This window comes from Lactuca sativa, chromosome 4 (assembly GCF_002870075.4).
Source record: "Lactuca sativa cultivar Salinas chromosome 4, Lsat_Salinas_v11, whole genome shotgun sequence".
In the NCBI taxonomy this organism is placed as follows: Eukaryota; Viridiplantae; Streptophyta; class Magnoliopsida; order Asterales; family Asteraceae; genus Lactuca; species Lactuca sativa.
Window position 1 is genome coordinate 40,979,664 of NC_056626.2, and position 19,188 is coordinate 40,998,851.

At 34.9% G+C, this 19,188-nt stretch overlaps 1 protein-coding gene and 1 non-coding gene across 2 annotated transcripts; one reads left to right on the forward strand and one right to left on the reverse strand.

Moving 5' to 3' along the window:
* Positions 1 to 873: 873 nt before the first annotated feature.
* On the forward strand, positions 874 to 7,048 carry LOC111917796 (probable polyamine transporter At3g19553). Its single transcript, XM_023913436.1, has 3 exons — positions 874 to 1,429; positions 6,633 to 6,655; positions 6,818 to 7,048. The coding sequence occupies exons 1-3, from the start codon at positions 874 to 876 to the stop codon at positions 7,046 to 7,048; spliced, it is 810 nt and encodes a 269-aa protein (XP_023769204.1).
* Positions 7,049 to 7,477: 429 nt separating this feature from the next.
* Positions 7,478 to 7,584, reverse strand: LOC111917823 (small nucleolar RNA R71). Its single transcript, XR_002859037.1, has one exon. It is a non-coding gene; the product is annotated as a small nucleolar RNA R71 (small nucleolar RNA).
* Between the last annotated feature and the right edge of the window lie 11,604 nt (positions 7,585 to 19,188).

A 19,188-nucleotide genomic window follows, 5' to 3' on the forward strand; every position in this document is an offset into this window, starting at 1 on the left:
TAATTATTAAAATAACTATTAGATTTAAAAAAATTAAAATAAATAAATAAATAGGTATTAATTTTTATTTAAAAAAAAGGATATATTTTTTAGGTGCAAAAATGGTCCTTTATATGTGAAAAGACAAATATACCCTCATGCGAGATGCACATGAGGTAGTTAACAGCAACAACTTAACGGAAGTTAAGTCGATGGACCATTTCTACGGACAAACTAGGCCAAAAAGACCATGAATCCAAAAAAGTCGAGGTTTGGACTGAAACCCCAAAAAAATGCATACCACAGGGACCATTTTTGCAATTTTGTCTTAAAAATATCTAGTTTTATAAATACGTATTTCGCATAAAAAAAATAATTTTTTAAAAATTATAAAGAAAAAAGAAGATTTTTTATATGAAAATATTTTTTTATATAAATATGATTTTATAAACAAAAGACAAAACTTCAAAAATGGTCCCTGTGGTTTCCGAAAATATCAAGTTTAGTCCCTAAGTTCAAAAAACCTCACAGATGGTCCCTGTGGTTTCAAAACTTTTAACAAATGGTCTTTTTCGCTAACTCCATTAGCTTTTGACCGTTAAGTGAAGGGCATTTATGTCTTTTCACTATTAAAGGGACCATTTTTGAAGTTTTGCCCTTATTTAAAAAAAAGGAAAAAAATTATTATTTAATATAGAAAAGGTCTCTCTCTCTCTCTCGCTCTCTCTCTCTCCCTGTTTGATTCCATTCGCATCTTCACTTGCTTCCTCGAACAATCAAAATCCAATTCATAAAATCTTTCATACTAATCCCATTTATTCCATCAACTTCTCAATCATGGCCATGGTGATAACTTAATACACCATAAGATCAAGCTTTCAATCGTCAAACTTCATGGGTGTGGAGGCAAACAAACAGACAATCTTGAGCAATGATCAGAAGAACACAACATATAAGAAATCAAACCCTAAACTAACTTTACTACCTCGAATCGCCCTAATTTTCTACAAAGTTTCCGGGGGTCCATTTGGTGTAGAAGATTCAGTCAAATCTGGAGGCGGAGCTCTACTTTCATTACTAGGGTTCTTAATTTTCCCGATTTTTTGGAGCATCCCAGAAGCGCTAATCACAGCCGAACTCGCCACAAGCTTCCCTGAAAACGGCAGTTATGTCATCTGGATATTATCGACGTTCGACCCTTTTTGGGGTTTCCAAGAAGGGTTTTGGAAATGGTTTAGTGGGGTTATGGATAACACACTTTACCCTGTATTATTTCTCGATTACTTGAAGCAATCACTCCCAATCTTCGATCAATTATACGCTAGAATTCCAACCTTTTTAGCAATTTATACTATCTTATTAACTCATCTGAACTACAGAGGTCTTCACATTGTCGGATTTTCTGCTGTTCTTCTTGGTTCTTGCTCACTCCTTCCATTTGCAGTCATGGGTATTCTTTCAATCCCCAAAATCAGGCCTAAAAGATGGATAACTTTGGATTTCAAGAAAGTTCAATGGAAGGGTTACTTCAATAGCATGTTTTGGAACTTCACCAGCTAATGTACTTGCTTTATCCCAATAATTCAAGTTCCAAAAGCTAACGGAGGGAGAGAGAGAGAGAGAGAGAGAGAGAGAGAGAGAGACCTTTTCTATATTAAATAATAATTTTTTTTTCTTTTTTTTTTAAATAAGGGAAAAACTTCAAAAATGGTCCCTGTAATAATGAAAACACATAAATACCCTTCACTTAACGGTCAAAAGCTAACGAAGTTAGCGAAAAGGACCATTTGTTAAAAGTTTTGAAACCACAGAGACCATCTGTGAGGTTTTTTGAACTTAGGGACTAAACTTGATATTTTTGGAAACCACAGGGACCATTTTTGAAGTTTTGTCTAGAAAAAACATATTCAAAACAAAATTTTGAAAAAAAAGATATAAAAACATTGAATTTAGGATGAATTTGTAACAAAAGTTTGAAATGTAGGCCAAAAGTGTAAAATTTTGACCAAATTTGTAATAAAATTTAAAATCTAGGCCAAAAATATAATCTTTGAACCAAATTTGTAATAAAGTTTAAAATATGAGCCAAAAATGTAATTATTGAAAGTGAAATGACCTATTAAGCTGGTAAAATGATTAAAATGAATATAATTTCCAGTTTCATTGACTTAATTAACTAAAGAAGTAAAGACAAAATCCATTATGAAGTTTAAACATAAGGATTTTCGTAGGTTTTTTTTTTGTCTTTTATTAATAACTAGTTTATAACCCGTGGAAACCACGGTTACAAAATTAATTAAATACTCATAGTAAAAAATTCAAAATTATTAATCAATTATTTTATATAAAATTTTAAATACATTATTAATTAAGAGATTTTTATTTGTTATGTAAAATTATATTTATTGATTCAAATAAATATGTGGAATTAATTTATCATATATATTAGACTCTTTGTATTTGTGAACTAATGAAAACAATAATATAAAATATAAAATTTAAATTTAAAATAAAGAATAAATAGATTGACAAATAACATCACATTAATTAGGAGGTTTAATGAATTTAAAATAGAGAATTAATAGAATGACAAATGGCATCATATTAATTAGGAGTTCTAATATTATGACACTTGGCAAAATAACTACTTTTTTATTAGTATAGATTCAAAATGTTTTCATCAATAATCAAATTTATGTATTTATTTTTTATTTTGCCCGTAGTAAAAGTGTTTTAGATATTTCCTTGTTAACGCATATATGTTGAATCAAGTATCAACGTATTCCAATTTCCACAATCTTTAAAATCGATAAATTGATTGATTTCGAAACATCAAATACTTGTAACACACTTAGGTATAATTAAGAAAATTTAAACCAAATATCGACAAATGACAACTTGCAATGAAGTATTATTTTATATTATTGTGATTCCTAATCATGAAACTAGTTTTCATTAATAAACATTTATAATGCATGTTATATAACATGGTTTTCCTGGAACGACAATTATTAGAAAAATTGGGTATAATGCTCTATTTTTTTCCCTTTCCATTAAACGGTAAAGATATCATTAAAACAAAACTAATGAGACGCAAGAACACTTACAAAATACATTAAAGGAGAAAAATCCCAATCAAAACCAATTTAAAAAACCTAAAACTCACCCTATGCTTGATCTAGTTAAACGAAAAAAAATTGAATTTCCTAAGTCGATTTCAAAGAATTGGTTCTCGTTTTGTTGAAGGCGCATTTCTAGCCTTCCAAATTTCCCATAAGAGCCGGTATAAGATGGCCCATAAACATCTACTTATCTTCTTGTCCAACACAAAAGAGACCACAAACGACACAAACGACAAGAGGTTGAAACCGTTAGAAGGGGAGTTGAAACACATATGTCCACTTGCTACTCGGTAGTCGGCCGAACAAATGCCGAGTAGCGAATTCTACAACCTTGTCTATCTGGTTGTCGGATGACCATCTTTGACCTTCTGTTTGTTATAGATTAAGACATATCATCATTCTCGGCATTGTGACATCCTGAAATTTAGGCCAAAGACTGTGAACGATCAAGTTCACAGTAAATCTCTTTGTAATTTGATTTGTTGAATTTCAGTGCATCTTATGTGAAATAAATAAATTCATTTCAACTATTATAATATATCAGATGGTATCTTACCTCCATATATGTAATCTGATAAACACGTCAAACAGCTCAAACTGCAACCGTAAGAATGTGTTTGAAAAACTGAAAATTCGTATTAAGTAGTTGTGAGCAATACAAACACCCTAGTCTCATGGTACGTGTTTCCCTGATTTTGAAAATATATAGAACATCCAAAACGGAGTTCGTATGCAAATGATACGACCGTTTTAAGAATCCAAAACCCGTATAATACTGATTTTCGAAAATCGCTAAAACCGTTTCTATCCGTTAAGGGACTTACACACCTCAATGGAAATTCCGAAAGCATTTTTAGACTCAGGCTATAACCTAATATTTAATTTCATATTTGAAATATTTTTAGTAAAAATATTTATAAAAGTTGAGAAATCAAACGTTTTCAGATTTATTAACTGCGAAACATTTAAACTATTGATTTCAACATGATTTCTATGATTGGTAATGTGTTCCAGAAAAATATAAGAATCCAAGCTGGTTAAAGTGAATTTTAACAATGGAAATAATCTTATAATTTTTAAATTCATGTGTAACTACATACATACTTATATAGAACATAATTTATAATTAATTACAAGTGTTTGTCTCTATAGCTTTTATAAAATATATATAACCTATAGAATAAGTAAATATACATTATATGTATATGAAATTGTTATCAAAAGACCCAAACATATACACAAGCATATATAACAATCATGTATGACGTTAAAGATCGAGACTTGGCATGTCTAGGGTCTTGGCACCTCCATTATACATATAAATGTCAATTTATATGAATATACTCCATAGGTATATATCAAAGTAATAAAAGGTGTATGTATACAAGATATGTATAAATGTATTGTTTTCTATGAGAAATATATACATATATATATATATATATATATATATATATATATATATATATATATATACATATTAATGCATGCCTATTTTCAACCAAACACATACCCATTGAATCAATTGTACCAACAAATACATAATGTAAATTCATACACAAATACATATTTATTTAAATCAAATACACACACATTAAGTACATTATATAAAATATTAAAAATAAAAATTATACCCTTTACACTTAAAATGACAACACATTTGTGGTTACTTCTAAATTAAATTTTGTACAAATGAACACTCAAAGAGGAAATACATTCTTGCACTTCACTATACTTTTTCCCCATGTCTTTTTTTACCTGTATACACAGCTCATACATAGCTATGAAGAAAACACTGTCTGGCATTACTTGTACTCGTCAACTACTGATTCATAAACAATGAAACAACCATTAAACTTTTGAACATAAAAATTGATCAAATTCAAAGAAAAATTAAGGAACTCTTCATGTTTCCTTTCTTTTTCAATCTCTGTTTTCTCCTCCTGTTGAACATCAAACCCAACACACACCAAAACCCCATCTAAACCTATTGATTAAACATCTTGATATTGCCATATTTATACACATTTTTAGGCAATATTCATTTACATTTTTATTAATATTTTGGTTATTTGCATAGAATAATGGTACTTATAAGTTTAAATTGTTATTTGCAGCCAAAGAGAAGCATTTCGAAGATAGGGACTGAAATTGACAGAATATGGAACTTTGGAGATTGAAGAAAAGAAGAACGAAAAAAAAGTCGGCAAAAGACGCACTCACGACGTGAATAGTTCATGATTCACGACGTGAGTGGAGAATTCTAGAAGATATGCATACGGGTGAAAGAGTCCTTACCGAACACGCTTATCTCATATTCACGACGTGAATCTTTATGGTTCACGACGTGAACTCGGGAAATCAGAAAGCTATAAATTCCCTTGCCCATTACGACTTGGAAGACTTTTGGCTGATTGGATGGTTTCCAGAAGACGAATTTTAGCAGAGGAGAAGTTCTGGAAAAAGGTTTTCAACACCAAGGGAGTAGAGGTTCATAATTTAGTTACTTATTTGATACTTATGAACATGTTTGCCTATTTAGTTTGTGTTTGTTTGTTAGTTGCTATTGTGATCAGCTAAATCTAGCTACTCTTATATAGCTAGATGAAGCTTCAAACTTATGAATAGCTTAATTTACATGGATTTATTTAGTTGGTGAATTGCTTGTGTTTGATTTATCGTTACCTAGCATGATTGTGTTTGTTTATTTAGTTGCTTAAATTCATGTTCTGTGTAGCTTAGTGACCATTAACTGCATGAACTTGTTTACCTAGTGATTTAGTGAATATTAAATTGCTCGAGCTAGGATTGACCAATCTTAGTTAGTAAATAAAGTAAATAAATTTAGCTGTGTTAGAGAACGTAGATTATGACCATAATTGCATTTGCATAATAAATCTTACATATCATATTCATAATCATAATTGGTTCTGTGTTTAATCGTGTGTGACCATACATAGTTTTACATGAATTAATTAAATATTAGTAAAGTTAGACTTAAATTACTAATATAATAATAACCAACTTGATAATCTATAATTATTAGCTAGCCATAAGGACGAAGTGGATTCGAACTAGACAGGAGTGTTTTTATTAATTGATTGAATTCTGTGATTTAAGTTTGTCTGGTCTTGCAAAATCAGATAAAACCCCATCTTTGCTCTAAAATTAGGTTAATTTAGTAGTAGATAAATAAATTAGTTAACACTGTTCCCTATGATCGCACCCAACTTACCCAACTATTCTATAATTCGACTAGGTACACTGCCTAGGTGCATTTTAGTTAGTTAAGGTAGTTAGGTTATAAATTATAAAATTAGTGGGTACTATTGTGCACATCAAGTTTTTGGCGTCGTTGCCGGGGAATGACTTAGTTAATTTTTCGTTTTTTTGCTTTAAATTGATCGATCCTTTTTGTGGGGTAAAACCTGCAAAAAGTTACTTTTTCAATTTAGTTTTTTTTAGTCGGTACTAGGATCACATCGTGAGTTTCGTTTTTTTTAGTTTTTCTGCGTTTTTTTTTTCTGTTAGTTTTTCTGCGACAACACGAGGTGGTAACTTTTACCACGTAGTGGTGGACTGTCAGTAGCGAAATTTTTTTTAGTTTTTTTTTTTTTTTTTTTTTAGTTTTTTTTTTAGTTTTTTTTTTGTTTTTTGTTTTTTTTTTTTTTTTTTTTTTTTTTCAGTTTTACGTTTTTATTTTGATTGTTTTGCAGGAGTTCTTGACCAGAGGATCCAACACACCTTTGGTGCCACCGCTTGAAGATCCGGAGTCTACGCTGCACAAGAAGAATAATAAGAAGTCGCCTCTACAAGAACTGAAATCAACCTTTTCAAGGAAGTCAGGAAAGAAAACGAAAGAATCGAGTTCAGCCTTAAAGAGCAAGTTTGAAGTTTTCGATCAAATTCCTAATCCACACGTGTTCGAGTACGAATCAGAAACATAATTTGGACTTTATACTAGTGAACCCGAGAACGAGCCGGAGAACGAAATGGCGAACATTGATGAGATGGCCATGGGGGATTACAAGAAGCGCATTCGTGATGATGTGGGGCGGGGTTTAGTACATCCTACGATTCCTGCGAATGCCACGTTCGAGTTAAAGGGACATATCCTTACTGCACTCAAGGATATCCCATTCTCTGGGAAGGATCATGGGGATGCTTTCAAGCATTTAGACGAGGTCAATGATATTGCAGATTATTTTAATACTCCTAATATCCCAAGGGAGACAGCTTTGTTAAGGATGTTACTAGTCACTTTCAAAGGAGCTGCAAAAGACTGGTTGAAGGCTCTTCCATCTGGTACAATCATCACATGGGCCCAATTGCGTGAGAAATTTCTAGATCAGTTTTGCCCACCTTCCAAAATCTCTAAACTCAAGAAGGCGATTGCCAACTTTGAGAAAAATCCGGGGGAGTCATTATACGAGGCATGGGAGTGCTACAAGGGGTTGTTAAGGAATTGTCCTCAACATGACCTCAATATTCAGCAAGAAATGTCGATATTCTATGATGGGGTGAATGTCATGACTAGGCAACTCCTTGATTCACAAGGACCACTAACGAATAATAACCCAAATCAGGCCAAGGAGCTGATCGAAGAATTTTCAAGGCACTCTCGTGAGTATCACAACCCAGGGCGTGATGGAATAAAAGGCAGTGGAGGTGCACAAACTGAAGAGATGGTTGTTGTGATGACAATGCTTAGCACTATGGATAAGAGATTGACCCAAATGAACCAATCAATTCATGCAATTCGAGTTGGTTGCGAGAGATGTAGTGGCCCACATTTGACAAGGGATTGCAATATGGATGAATATGGAAACAAGAAAGCTCAAGTTTGCTATTCAAGTGGGGATAAATACGATGGAGATTGGAGAAAACCAAAGAAGGAGTGGCTGCCTTACGATGAATACAAGAAGAAAAAAGAAGAGAAATTTAGGCAAACTGGCCGGGGTTTTTACCAAAGAGAGCAACCACCAGCTGAGAAGAAAGTTGGTCTAGAGACCATGTTAATGAAGTTTATGGAAGCTTCAGAAAAAAGGCATGATGCTACTGATGCTGCAGTGGAATATCAAAGAACTATGATGAAGAATCATCATGCTATGATGATTGACCAACAATCATTATTAAAAAATCAGCAACATTCCATCAATAACCTTGAAGTTCAACTTGGCCAACTTACTACTTTGGTAAATAAAAGATTGTCTCCACAAGTTCCTGAAATGAAGACACAATCTCACGTCATGGCCATTGATACTGAAAAAGAAGCGATTTCTGAATTCCTAGAAGCTTTAGAAGTGGAGCCAAAACCATCTGAACCAAAGCCTAAGAAGACGAAGCTTGAAAATAAAGAAGCTGTTGAAAAGCCAGAATCACGACGTGATCCCGATAAGTTCACGTCGTGGGATCGGTCACAGAAAAAATCGTATCTGTTCCAACTTATAAACCGCCTTTGCCATTACCGGTACGCTCCCCCCAGACAAAACACGAAAATGAAGAATCTGCTGGAATACCCAATTCACGTCATGAGCCTGCTATGCTCACGTCGTGGGCTCGGTCTGAACAGAAGAATTCCGTATCTGTTAGAGTTTATAAACCGCCTTTGCGATTCTCGTCTCGAGCTAATCTTATTCCACTGGAAAGGGAACATCTGGAGTTTATTCAGCAAATAAAGGACATTTCTATTAATTCTCCTTTTATTGATTCACTTGCAAAAGTTCCCGAATACGCTAAGTTCCTCCAAGATTTAATAGACACTCGAAATGAATTGAAAAAAGAATTCTAAGGTAATTCTAAGTGAACAAAGCTCAAGGGTTGTGTTAGGAGAGATACTTAAGAAGATGGGAGATCCTGAACGCCTCACTCTTCCATGCGAGTTTGGTAAGAAGATGAAGACATATGCTTTAGCCGATTATGGGGCTAGCATTAATTTGATTCCTTTCTCGTTTTATCAAAAGTTAAATGTTCAGAAGATGAAGGGAACTAAAATGACAATTCACATGACAAACCGTTCAATGACTCACCCAAGAGGGATAGTAGAAGAAATCCTAGCTAAAATTGGGAAATTTGTTTTCCCAGTTGACTTTGTAGTGATTGACATGAAAGAGGATGTGAATGTCCCCATCATTTTAGGTCGCCCTTTACTAAATACTGCTAGGGCTCTTGTCGATGTTCGAGAATCCAAGCTCACGTTGAGGGTCGGTGATGAAGAAGAAACTTTTGGACTACAACATGGTTTCCAAGGATATGATGTTCAAGGTGAAGTGTTTAATATTGAAGATAACAATGAGCTTGCAGAATTGGAGAAACTTATGGAAGAAGAAATTGAAACAATTCAGCAAGTCAAGTACACCACGCCAAGAGCTTCTGTTCCACTTGTATTCGAGGTGTTTGCTTATAAAACACCAACGTCTTGGGTGAGTAAGGAAAGTGATGACATGTCTAGTGATGAAGAGGAGGTCACATCAAAGGAGACTAGCCCAGTGGTGAAGGGGGAGGAGGATATTATGAAGCTTAAATATGATGAAAAATTGAAGATTCAAGGGATCAAACGCAAGCTCGATGGAAACGAAGTCAAGGCTAAAAAGGAGAATTCTAAAAATGCGTATATTCGTCAAGTGCAAGCTTACAAGAGGCGTTTCAAGGAGAAAAAGATCTTGGTGGTGGACTCTGCTGACGAGTCGACGTAGGAGGCACGGAGTCCAGCTCAAGACTCCTAAAAAAGAAGCGCTTCTCGGGAGGCAACTCGAGTTTGGTTTGCGTTTTTTCTTTTTCTTTTTAGTTTTTGCATTTTAGTTTTAGAAACATCGATCATATCATCCAACTCACTTTATTCATAATTAAACACTGAGTGTGGGGTCCCTAAAAATGAAGTGATAATAATTAAGAATCTAGTTAATAGACAAACTTGGAATTAATAAAAATTATATTATCATGCAGTATTCACGACGTAAATCATTATGATTCACGACGTGAGTTCTGAATGAAATGGGGAATATATCATTGATCCATAATTAGCCCATTTTCTATTAAATGATCCAATAATTTCAAGATCAGTCCCATTTTGATGTAGAATGATTGGCCCAAAATTAAGCCCAGACAGGATTCACGACGTGAACAGTAACAAACACGAGACCACAGATTAAAGAACATAGAATCCTCTTTGACCAAACTATTCTTTATTCCTCACGAAGTGAATGATAAAACTGGTCCCCCTTGCTCCGATTTTGACCGACATACACTCCATTTTCGTTTTTGCTTACGTAATCTTTCGATCTAAGGTAATACTTCTTTATTCTCATGTCTAATTCTTCTTTAATAGATGAAACTTAGGGTTAGGGTTTGTAATTACTTGAAATGTTGAAATTGTTCCCTAAAAATCTCGTAATAGCTTTAGAATGTTGACGATTTGTAGTTGGAATTAGCATAGGAGTAAACCCCAAGCATTGTATTGGCCCGATTTCTACAGAAAATGGACAATTTTAGTTTGCAAGGACGAACTCACAACGTGAATTCCTAGGAATTCACGACGTGAATTCTGGACTGGACAGTTTCATGTTTTTTTTTGTTTCTCATTTGTTGGGTTGTTTCTTTTGGCTGTGTTTGCTGTTTGTTTTTGCAGGAATGGGTCCTAGAAGGGAGGTGTCTATTGGAGTGGCGGGTTTACACCCGTTTTATACTTTCCCAACTTCAGTTTATCAAGGAGTCTTGACCCGATGGAATAACAGATTGGGGTGGTTATCCAACCGCGGGATTACAGTCTCTCCCACCATAAACTGGACACGCTTAAGGGAGGTTGGAATCATGGATAAGATGTCCCCGTTTCTTACCAAAGTATTTATAAAGGATGGTTTTTCTTTTACTTGCGCGGGGTGGCAAAATATTTTCCGAGTTCAAGAGCAAGTTTATATAGAATTTTGTGTGGGGTTTTTCTCCACAGTGACATTCCACGAGAATGTCCAAGATCCCCGTTATCAGCAAGCACTGATCTTTCGTCTTGGGGGGGGGGGGGAGTACCGGGAATGTAGCCTCATAGAGTTTTCGTGGAGGGTTGGGATTTATAATCCCTAAGAGGCAATGACTCCCGAGTGTGACATGTTTTTGAGGGAGGCAGCTCGAGGGTATGCTGATGGTGTTACTTGGTATGATTTTTGGCATACTATTGCCTCCGGGATATTCAATTCCGGAGTGTCCCCCGAGAGCAACATTCGGTCTCCTATCCACCGTTTACTCCACTAACTGATCACTTTCTCAATCAATCACAAAAGGCATGGGGATAAAGTGACAAAGCAGAATTTATTCTTTTTATGGTGCATTTTGCAGCCGGGAGTGTGTTGCAACATTCCCTACTTTTTAGCATGCTTCTTGGCTGACTCTGCTGCCAGTTCTCACCCTGGGAGCCCTATTTGTGGAGGGCAATTCATTACCCGGTTGGACCGATCGTATCGGTTACTGGTTCCCGATATCACTCATTCCATGACCCACATGGATGGTCATGAGTTTAGCATGGGGTATTTGGAGACCATGCGGGTGGTCCAAAATTTTGGAACCCACTGGGGTATTGTGGAGTCGGATGATGAGGGTGGTGAGTAACAGGGTGATCAACCCGAGCAGCAGCCACAACCAAGGCCGAGGCGCAGAAATGTGAGACGAAGAGGGGAAAGAGAACAGCCGGTGCATCCACCCGCACTTATGGTAGGATCACATATCGAGGATTATATGACATGATATTTTGACCAGCTTTCCATGAGCGTGAACTGGATTGGAGGGACTATGGAGAATATGGTTCGACACTTCAATGTGGAGCAGCCTCCTCATCTTGGGTATCACTACCCAATTTTCCCCAGGATGAGTGAGTATCGAGGGCAATGAGGAGATGGGGCAGGCACTAGTGGAGCTCGGGATGAAGAGGAAGATGATTGATGGATTGTTACTTATTTAGTCTTTAGTTTTTAGTTTGATGGGTTTTGAACTGTTGGTTTGAAAACATTGTATGGATTGTTAAACAATTATTGGTCTATTATGTTACCTTTATTTTCTTTTGAATGTTTGAACTACAGCTTGCTAAGGAGTCTTAGGAAGGGAGTAAAGTCTGGTCAAGAGTCGTTACGAGTCTAGAGTTAAGATTCGAAAACCCACAATTAAAATAAGTGTGGGGTGAGTCAAGAAAGAGGATGAAATTAGCAAGGAGTCATAGAGATTTTGCATTCAGAAGTGTTTTTGTTTATTTGATATTGGAGTGGAATGCTAAAAGTGTTAGGGTGCAAAGTCATGCTTGGATGTAGTGTTTAGGCTTTCCTCTTTGTATGTGTAAATGGGTTGAGTCTTTCCTATAAATAGGAAGTGAGTGACTCCCATTATGAAAGAAGTGAACCATTTGGAGTGTTAGACTAGAGAGAGAAACTTTGTACAAACCCATTTGTATATTCTTTCTAGATCTAATAAGAGCTTACAAAGATTTATTTACTCCTTGTGTTCTTGATTTTACATGATGATTCACTAGATCTTTCTAATTCCGCACATGCCATCATAATCAACACCACTACAATTGGTATGAGAGCAGGTGTTCTTGATTTCATCAAGAATTGATCCTTGATGGAGATTTTGATTTAGTGATTCATTTTATGATCTTGGATCTTCGTGTTTTGAGAGTGTTTTGTGTTCTAGAAATCGAATTTTTCCTTGATTTGATCCATAATTCGATTTTCTCTCTCTAGAATACTTGTTTGTTTCACTTTCTCTCTCTAGAGATCTCTTTGATTTACTTTTTCTCTCTCTAGAAAACCCAAGTTAATATCATTTGATTCGAAAGAAAAGAAGAAATTGTGGAGAAATGGATGATACGTAGTGAAGATGTTCAAAGTGAATGCTCATTTGAATATCTTCTTTATAGCTTAACTGTTGGATTGAAAAGTGAATATGATATTGTTGTAAATGGAGAAAAGAATGAAGTTGGAGAATTAATTAGTTGTCCAATTTTTCGAACCAAACATTTGTTTGATCGTTTGGTTACAACATATCAAAAGAGACGAAGAAATAGAAGAGATGGAGAAGTCATAAAAGGAATTTCTCGTGCTGAATGTAAATATGGAAGCAATAAACTTGAATATTATGCAGATTTTCGTGAAGCTCGGGATGGTGTTCTTGATGATGATGATGTTCAAGAAAAAGGAGTTCAAGTTGATTTTCAAGATGAAAAAGTTTTTTGCTCAATTGGAGTTCAAACCGATGATATTTTGTGTTCTTGTGATTCGTTTGAAGGAATGATTCCTTATCGGAAGCCGGTGATCCAAGAAAATCACAAGTATCAAACTCCAAAAGATTTGATTCAAATTCACAGAGTTGATGTTGTGGAAAGTAGGTTTGTTCATGAAATCAAGTCTTCAAGAAGCAAAAAGATGAGAAACAAAAAGAAGAAGAAGATCAATCATAAAAACAAGCGGGTTTACTCACAAAAATCTTCAAATGTTGTGAAGCCAAAATCCGTGAAGCAAATTTGGGTTCCAAAGCAACAATCTCCAAGTGTTGAATTGAATTTGAAGTCAAAACCCAAAAGTGTTGGTGGTTCTTTTGAAGATGTTCTTGGATCGTTGAAGAACACGAAGAACGAGTTGTACATCTCGCATGGTGGGTGGTACAATGTTCGATTTGGAGATTTTCTCATTCCGAAAAAAGAACCAAGATCTTCCAAATTTGATTCGTTCGTTGAAAATGGATCTCGATTCGTGAAAAAGGTAACTCAAATTCTCAAATGGATTCCAAAATATCCATGATTTCGATTAGTATTTTTCGTTTTTCATTTTTGATCAATTTGCCTCATTGGATCAAATCCGTTTCAATCTCATTGATTGATCCAATTTTTTTTTTAAGATCAATCCAAAAATCAAAATCATATTCTCATAATTCCAAAATCATTCTCAATTTCTTTGGCACAACGGGTCACTGCAAGTTTCAGAAAATGACAATTTTTACCCGGTTTTTGAAAAATCTTGCAACTTTCACCCAAAAAGTCAAAAAATTTCATAAATTGGAAATTTTTGTGGCTTTTCCGTGATTGTTTTTCCGTGCAAGATTTTTGGTGATTCATTTTTGGTACACATCAAGGGGGAGTATTGTGAAGACTATTCCTCGGGCGCTTCTCATTCTTAGTGGGTTTTATAATCATTTTTTGATTATAAAAATGGGGAGAATGATGGGTATTCGAAGCTTCTCAGGTTTGTCGAATATTCATTTGCGGATTTGAAGACCGGTGTTACTTCGAGGGGGAGTTTGGTCTTAATCGCGCTTGCTCGTTGGAGATTAAAGTCGGACATCCAATCATAACTTTGAGGGGGAGAATGTTAGGGTGCAAAGTCATGCTTGGATGTAGTGTTTAGGATTTCCTCTTTGTATGTGTAAATGGGTTGAGTCTTTCCTATAAATAGGAAGTGAGTGATTCTCATTATGAAAGAAGTGAACCATTTGGAGTGTTAGACTAGAGAGAGAAACTTTGTACAAACCCATTTGTATATTCTTTCTTGATCTAATAAGAGCTTACAAAGATTTATTTACTCCTTGTGTTCTTGATTTTACATGATGATTCACTAGATCTTTCTAATTCCGCACATGCCATCATAATCAACACCACTACAAAAAGTAATAAGAAGAATGAGCGGTTTCCTTTTTCAGTCGCCCAGTTTTCACGACGTGAACATCTACTATTCACGTCGTGAATTTCCCATTTTCACAAAATTCGGTGTTTCTATGACGAGCATTCTGGCCATTTCCTCTACTATACATTATTGTATACATTTTGAAGACTTACACCACTCTTATGGAAGATTGAAGTTTCGATTCGTTTTTTTCGATTGTTGGCTTACTTACATCTTTTGTGAGTTCAAGTCCAAGTTCCTATTTAGATGAAGTTCCATGTTCAAGATGCACATGTCAACTACACGTTTGGAGTTCGATCTTGCCAATTCTATCCCAGGGGAGTCTGTTCCTTTTTCTCCCTTTTTTTTAATTTTATTTTATGCATACAATGAGGGCATTGTATGTAATAAGTGTGGGGTAGAGGGTAGAAAAGTAAATTGCTAGAAATTATAGGAAATCTTAAAAATTTTCATAGATTTGAAATAATAGTCTAATTAGTTCTAGTAATACTAATTTAAACTTAAGTTGCTAGTATTGCTTTAGGATGATCCGATAAGAGCTTAAATGTTTAGTTGAGCCGATATACGTTATAGTGCATTTGTGGCCTCCTTTATTCTAATGAAATCATGGGACAAAATCACAACCTCGCTTAGTTTGAGGGATGCAATATATTTAGCATCCTAGACTTGAAATGTATCCAAGAGAGCTATGTCTTACCCAATAAAAGTTGAAGTTAAGCGCCCCTGCTTAAGCATGTAGGTTTTGAGTGAAAAAAGAAGAAGTGAGATATACATGTAAAAAAAAAGAGAAATTACCAAAAGTAAAGAAATTGAAGAATTTTGGAGCATAAAAGTATCAAAGTATGAAGATCAAAGATCAAAATTCTAATGTCTCAAAAATTGAAGATACGAAAGTTACACAAAAAGGTGGTGAATTCAAAAAAATCAAAGATCAAATATCAAAGAAAAGAAGAATTCAAGAGCTCCAAGTTGTGGTATCTTCTAGAAAGTTGTAATTCTCTAGTTTATGTATGCTTGGGTAGCTTTACAAAAATACTTAGAGGTTAGGGTAGTCTTCTGCGGATGTATTCGGATGGTTGCATAAAATGAGCATTGTTAAAAAAAAGTGGGTGAATGTTTATGAGGATTGTGAGTATTTAGACTTGAGGGGGGTTACTTAGGAAAAATTTTAGACACAAATGCATGCATTGAGGTCTTAGCATAATGGTTGAGCTTGAGTTGGATTATTTTATGAAATATTAGTGATGAAGGTTTGATTTAATAATTAGATTTGCTTGAGGGCAAGAAAAGAACAAGTGTGGGGTATTTTGATATTGCCATATTTATGCACATTTTTAGGCAATATTCATTTACATTCTTATTAATATTTTGGTTATTTGCATAGAATAATGGTACTTATAAGTTTAAATTGTTATTTGCAGCCAAAGAGAAGCATTTTCGAAGATAGGGACTGAAATTGACAGAATATGGAACTTTGGAGATTGAAGAAAAGAAGAACGAAAAAAAGTCAGCAAAAGACGCACTCATGACGTGAATAGTTCATGATTCACGACATGAGTGGAGAATTCTAGAAGATATGCATGCGGGTGAAAGAGTCCTTACCGAACACGCTTATCTCATATTCACGATGTGAATCTTTATGGTTCACGACGTGAACTCGGGAAATCAGAAAACTATAAATTCCCTTGCCCATTACGACTTGGAAGACTTTTGGCTGATTGGAGGGTTTCCACAAAACGAATTTTAGCAGAGGAGAAGTTCTGGAAAAAGGTTTTCAACACCAAGGGAGTAGAGGTTCATAATTTAGTTACTTATTTGATACTTATGAACATGTTTGCCTATTTAGTTTGTGTTTGTTTGTTAGTTGCTATTATGATCAGCTGAATCTAGCTACTCTTATCTAGCTAGATGAAGCTTCAAACTTATGAATAGATTAATTTACATGGATTTATTTAGTTGGTTAGTTGCTTGTGCTTAATTTATCGTTACCTAGCATGCTTATGTTTGTTTCTTTAGTTGCTTAAATTCATGTTCTGTGTAGCTTAGTGCTATTAACTACATGAACTTGTTTACCTAGTGATTTAGTGAATATTAAATTGCTCGAGCTAGGATTGACCAATCTTAGTTAGTAAATAAAGTAAATAAATTTAATTGTGCTAGAGAACGTAGATTATGACCATAATTGCATTTGCATAATAAATCTTACATAGCATATTCATAATCATAATTGGTTCTGTGTTTAATTGTGTGTGACCATACATAGTTTTATATGAATTAATTAATTATTAGTAAAGTTAGACTTAAATTACTAATATAATAATAACCAACTTGATAATCCATAATTATTAGCTAGCCATAAGGACGAAGTGAATTCGAACTAGGGGTGTCGAACTGGTAAAATTTTCGGGTTTCAGGTAGAACGGGTCGGGTCGGGTCGAACGGGTATTTCCTTAAAATAATAATACCCGATACCCGACCTATATTGTAATTCAGGTTTTCGGGTATTCGGGTTTAAGGTCGGGTCGGGAAATTATCGGGTATACCCAAAAATTTCTTAAATGTCACTTTTGATTTTTTTAATTAAAGAGTTTCAAGTGTGTTTGAAGAATTCGTGACGTATTAATATAGACTACAACAATTCATCATTTTATAACAAAAACACTTCTTATCGATGTTTGGTTTTATTTTTGTGCACCTTGTATATTAGGGTTCAGGATTTCAGCGTCGTATTTCCTTTGCGAGTTTGCGTCGAGCCGGCGTTCATAAGAAGGTAACGAAGGGTTTTTTTTAAAGCGTGCGTACGTGACTACATTGTATATTTGGTATTATTTAAAAAACGAATTCGGGTATTCGGGTATACCCGAAAATAAATATTCATACCTTAAACCCGACCTATATTATTATAGGGTTAACTTATTACCCAAATGTTTAAACCCATTACCCGTTCTACCCGACCCATTCTACCTAAATTCGAAACGGTTCGGGTGGTTAGAACGGGTTTCGGTTTTTTTCGACAGGCCTAATTCGAACTAGACATGAGTGTTTTTAATTAACTCATTGAATTCTGTGATTTAACTTCGTCTGGTCTTGCACAATCAGATAAAACCCCATCTTTCCTCTAAAATTTGGTTAATTTAGTAGTAGATAAATAAATTAGTTAACACCGTTCCCTGTGATCGACACCCAACTTACCCAACTATTCTATAATTCGACTAGGTACACTGCCTAGGTGCATTTTAGTTAGTTAAGGTAGTTAGGTTATAAATTATAAAATTAGTGGGTAGTATTGTGCACATCACATATATAGTTAGAAGAAGGGAAAGAAGAAGAGCAAGGGAGGCTGCCAGATCAGACCCCCCATCCAATTACCTTCAACCACCGAGACCCCCCATTTGATTTCTTGTTCATACCTATCAAACGACCCAACCCAAACACCCCAATGATTTCTATCAAACAATAAAAAAAGAGAAAAGAAAGAACACGGGATCGATGAAGCAGCCCCATCCGTTACCTGCAATCGCTTGAAGGAGACAGTCCGTCTCCATCTTTCTCATCGAGCACCACAGTCGAACCCCATCTGCTTCCATTTTCCTCTTCTTTGGTTGCCAAATCTGCCAGCCCCTGCATCAATTTTTCTACTTCCTATTGTTCCTTCCCTTTTAGCCCGATCAGATGAAGACAAAGTGTGACATCTTTATTTTTACGGCCAGAAAATACTGATTTCGTTTTTGCTTTTTAATAAAATCAGAGTAACTTTTTAAAGAAAAGTGTTGCGGAATTTGTTCCCAAAACAAAATATGATAAAGATTTATCAAAACATTTCCTTAAAGAAATGTATTTTCATTATATTACAAACTTGGGATGTCAACATCGCTAAATATCATAAGGATAAACCAAAAACATCATAGGCCACAAAATCAAATTAGGCCTTAAAACAATATAGGCCTTAGAACATTCTATTTATTTTCTACTGGCATAAAATCCATAATCTCTCGTCAGACACGCATCTTTCCTAAAATAAACTAGTGCTCGTGTCTAAATGTTTTGGATCTATGTTTTCTCTAATTATACATGCAATATTGTTTTAAAAGCATTAAGCTTACAACTAGCATGGAAATGACATAATCAACATAAAAGAGAGTTATAGAATTACCTCTTTGTTGTAGCTTGTAGAACTTCTTGAGTTTGGACTTTAAGAACTTAGTGCCCCAAGTGTTGCACCTCAAATGGAATCACAACACACCTTTGGACAAAGGATGGCTTTTGAGATAATATTCTTGCACCTAAAATCGGCTCATGGAACTCCAGGATCATTAGTGTGCCATTTTGAATGCTAAGGGGCTTCTTATATAGTGTGGCAAGATTAGGGTTACACCATGTACACCCTAATGTGTATGACCTTCCATATTCCTTAGGTTCCATGGGTTTAA

Excerpts from the sequence above, each read along its gene's own strand:
- LOC111917796 (XM_023913436.1), top strand. The coding sequence starts at position 874 with ATGGGTGTGGAGGCAAACAAACAGACAATCTTGAGCAATGATCAGAAG. Across the intron at positions 1,430-6,632 it reads CCTTCCATTTGCAGTCATGG|TTTTTCTGCGACAACACGAG; the intron begins GTATTCTTTCAA and ends TTTTTCTGTTAG. Across the intron at positions 6,656-6,817 it reads TTCTGCGACAACACGAGGTG|GAGTTCTTGACCAGAGGATC; the intron begins GTAACTTTTACC and ends ATTGTTTTGCAG.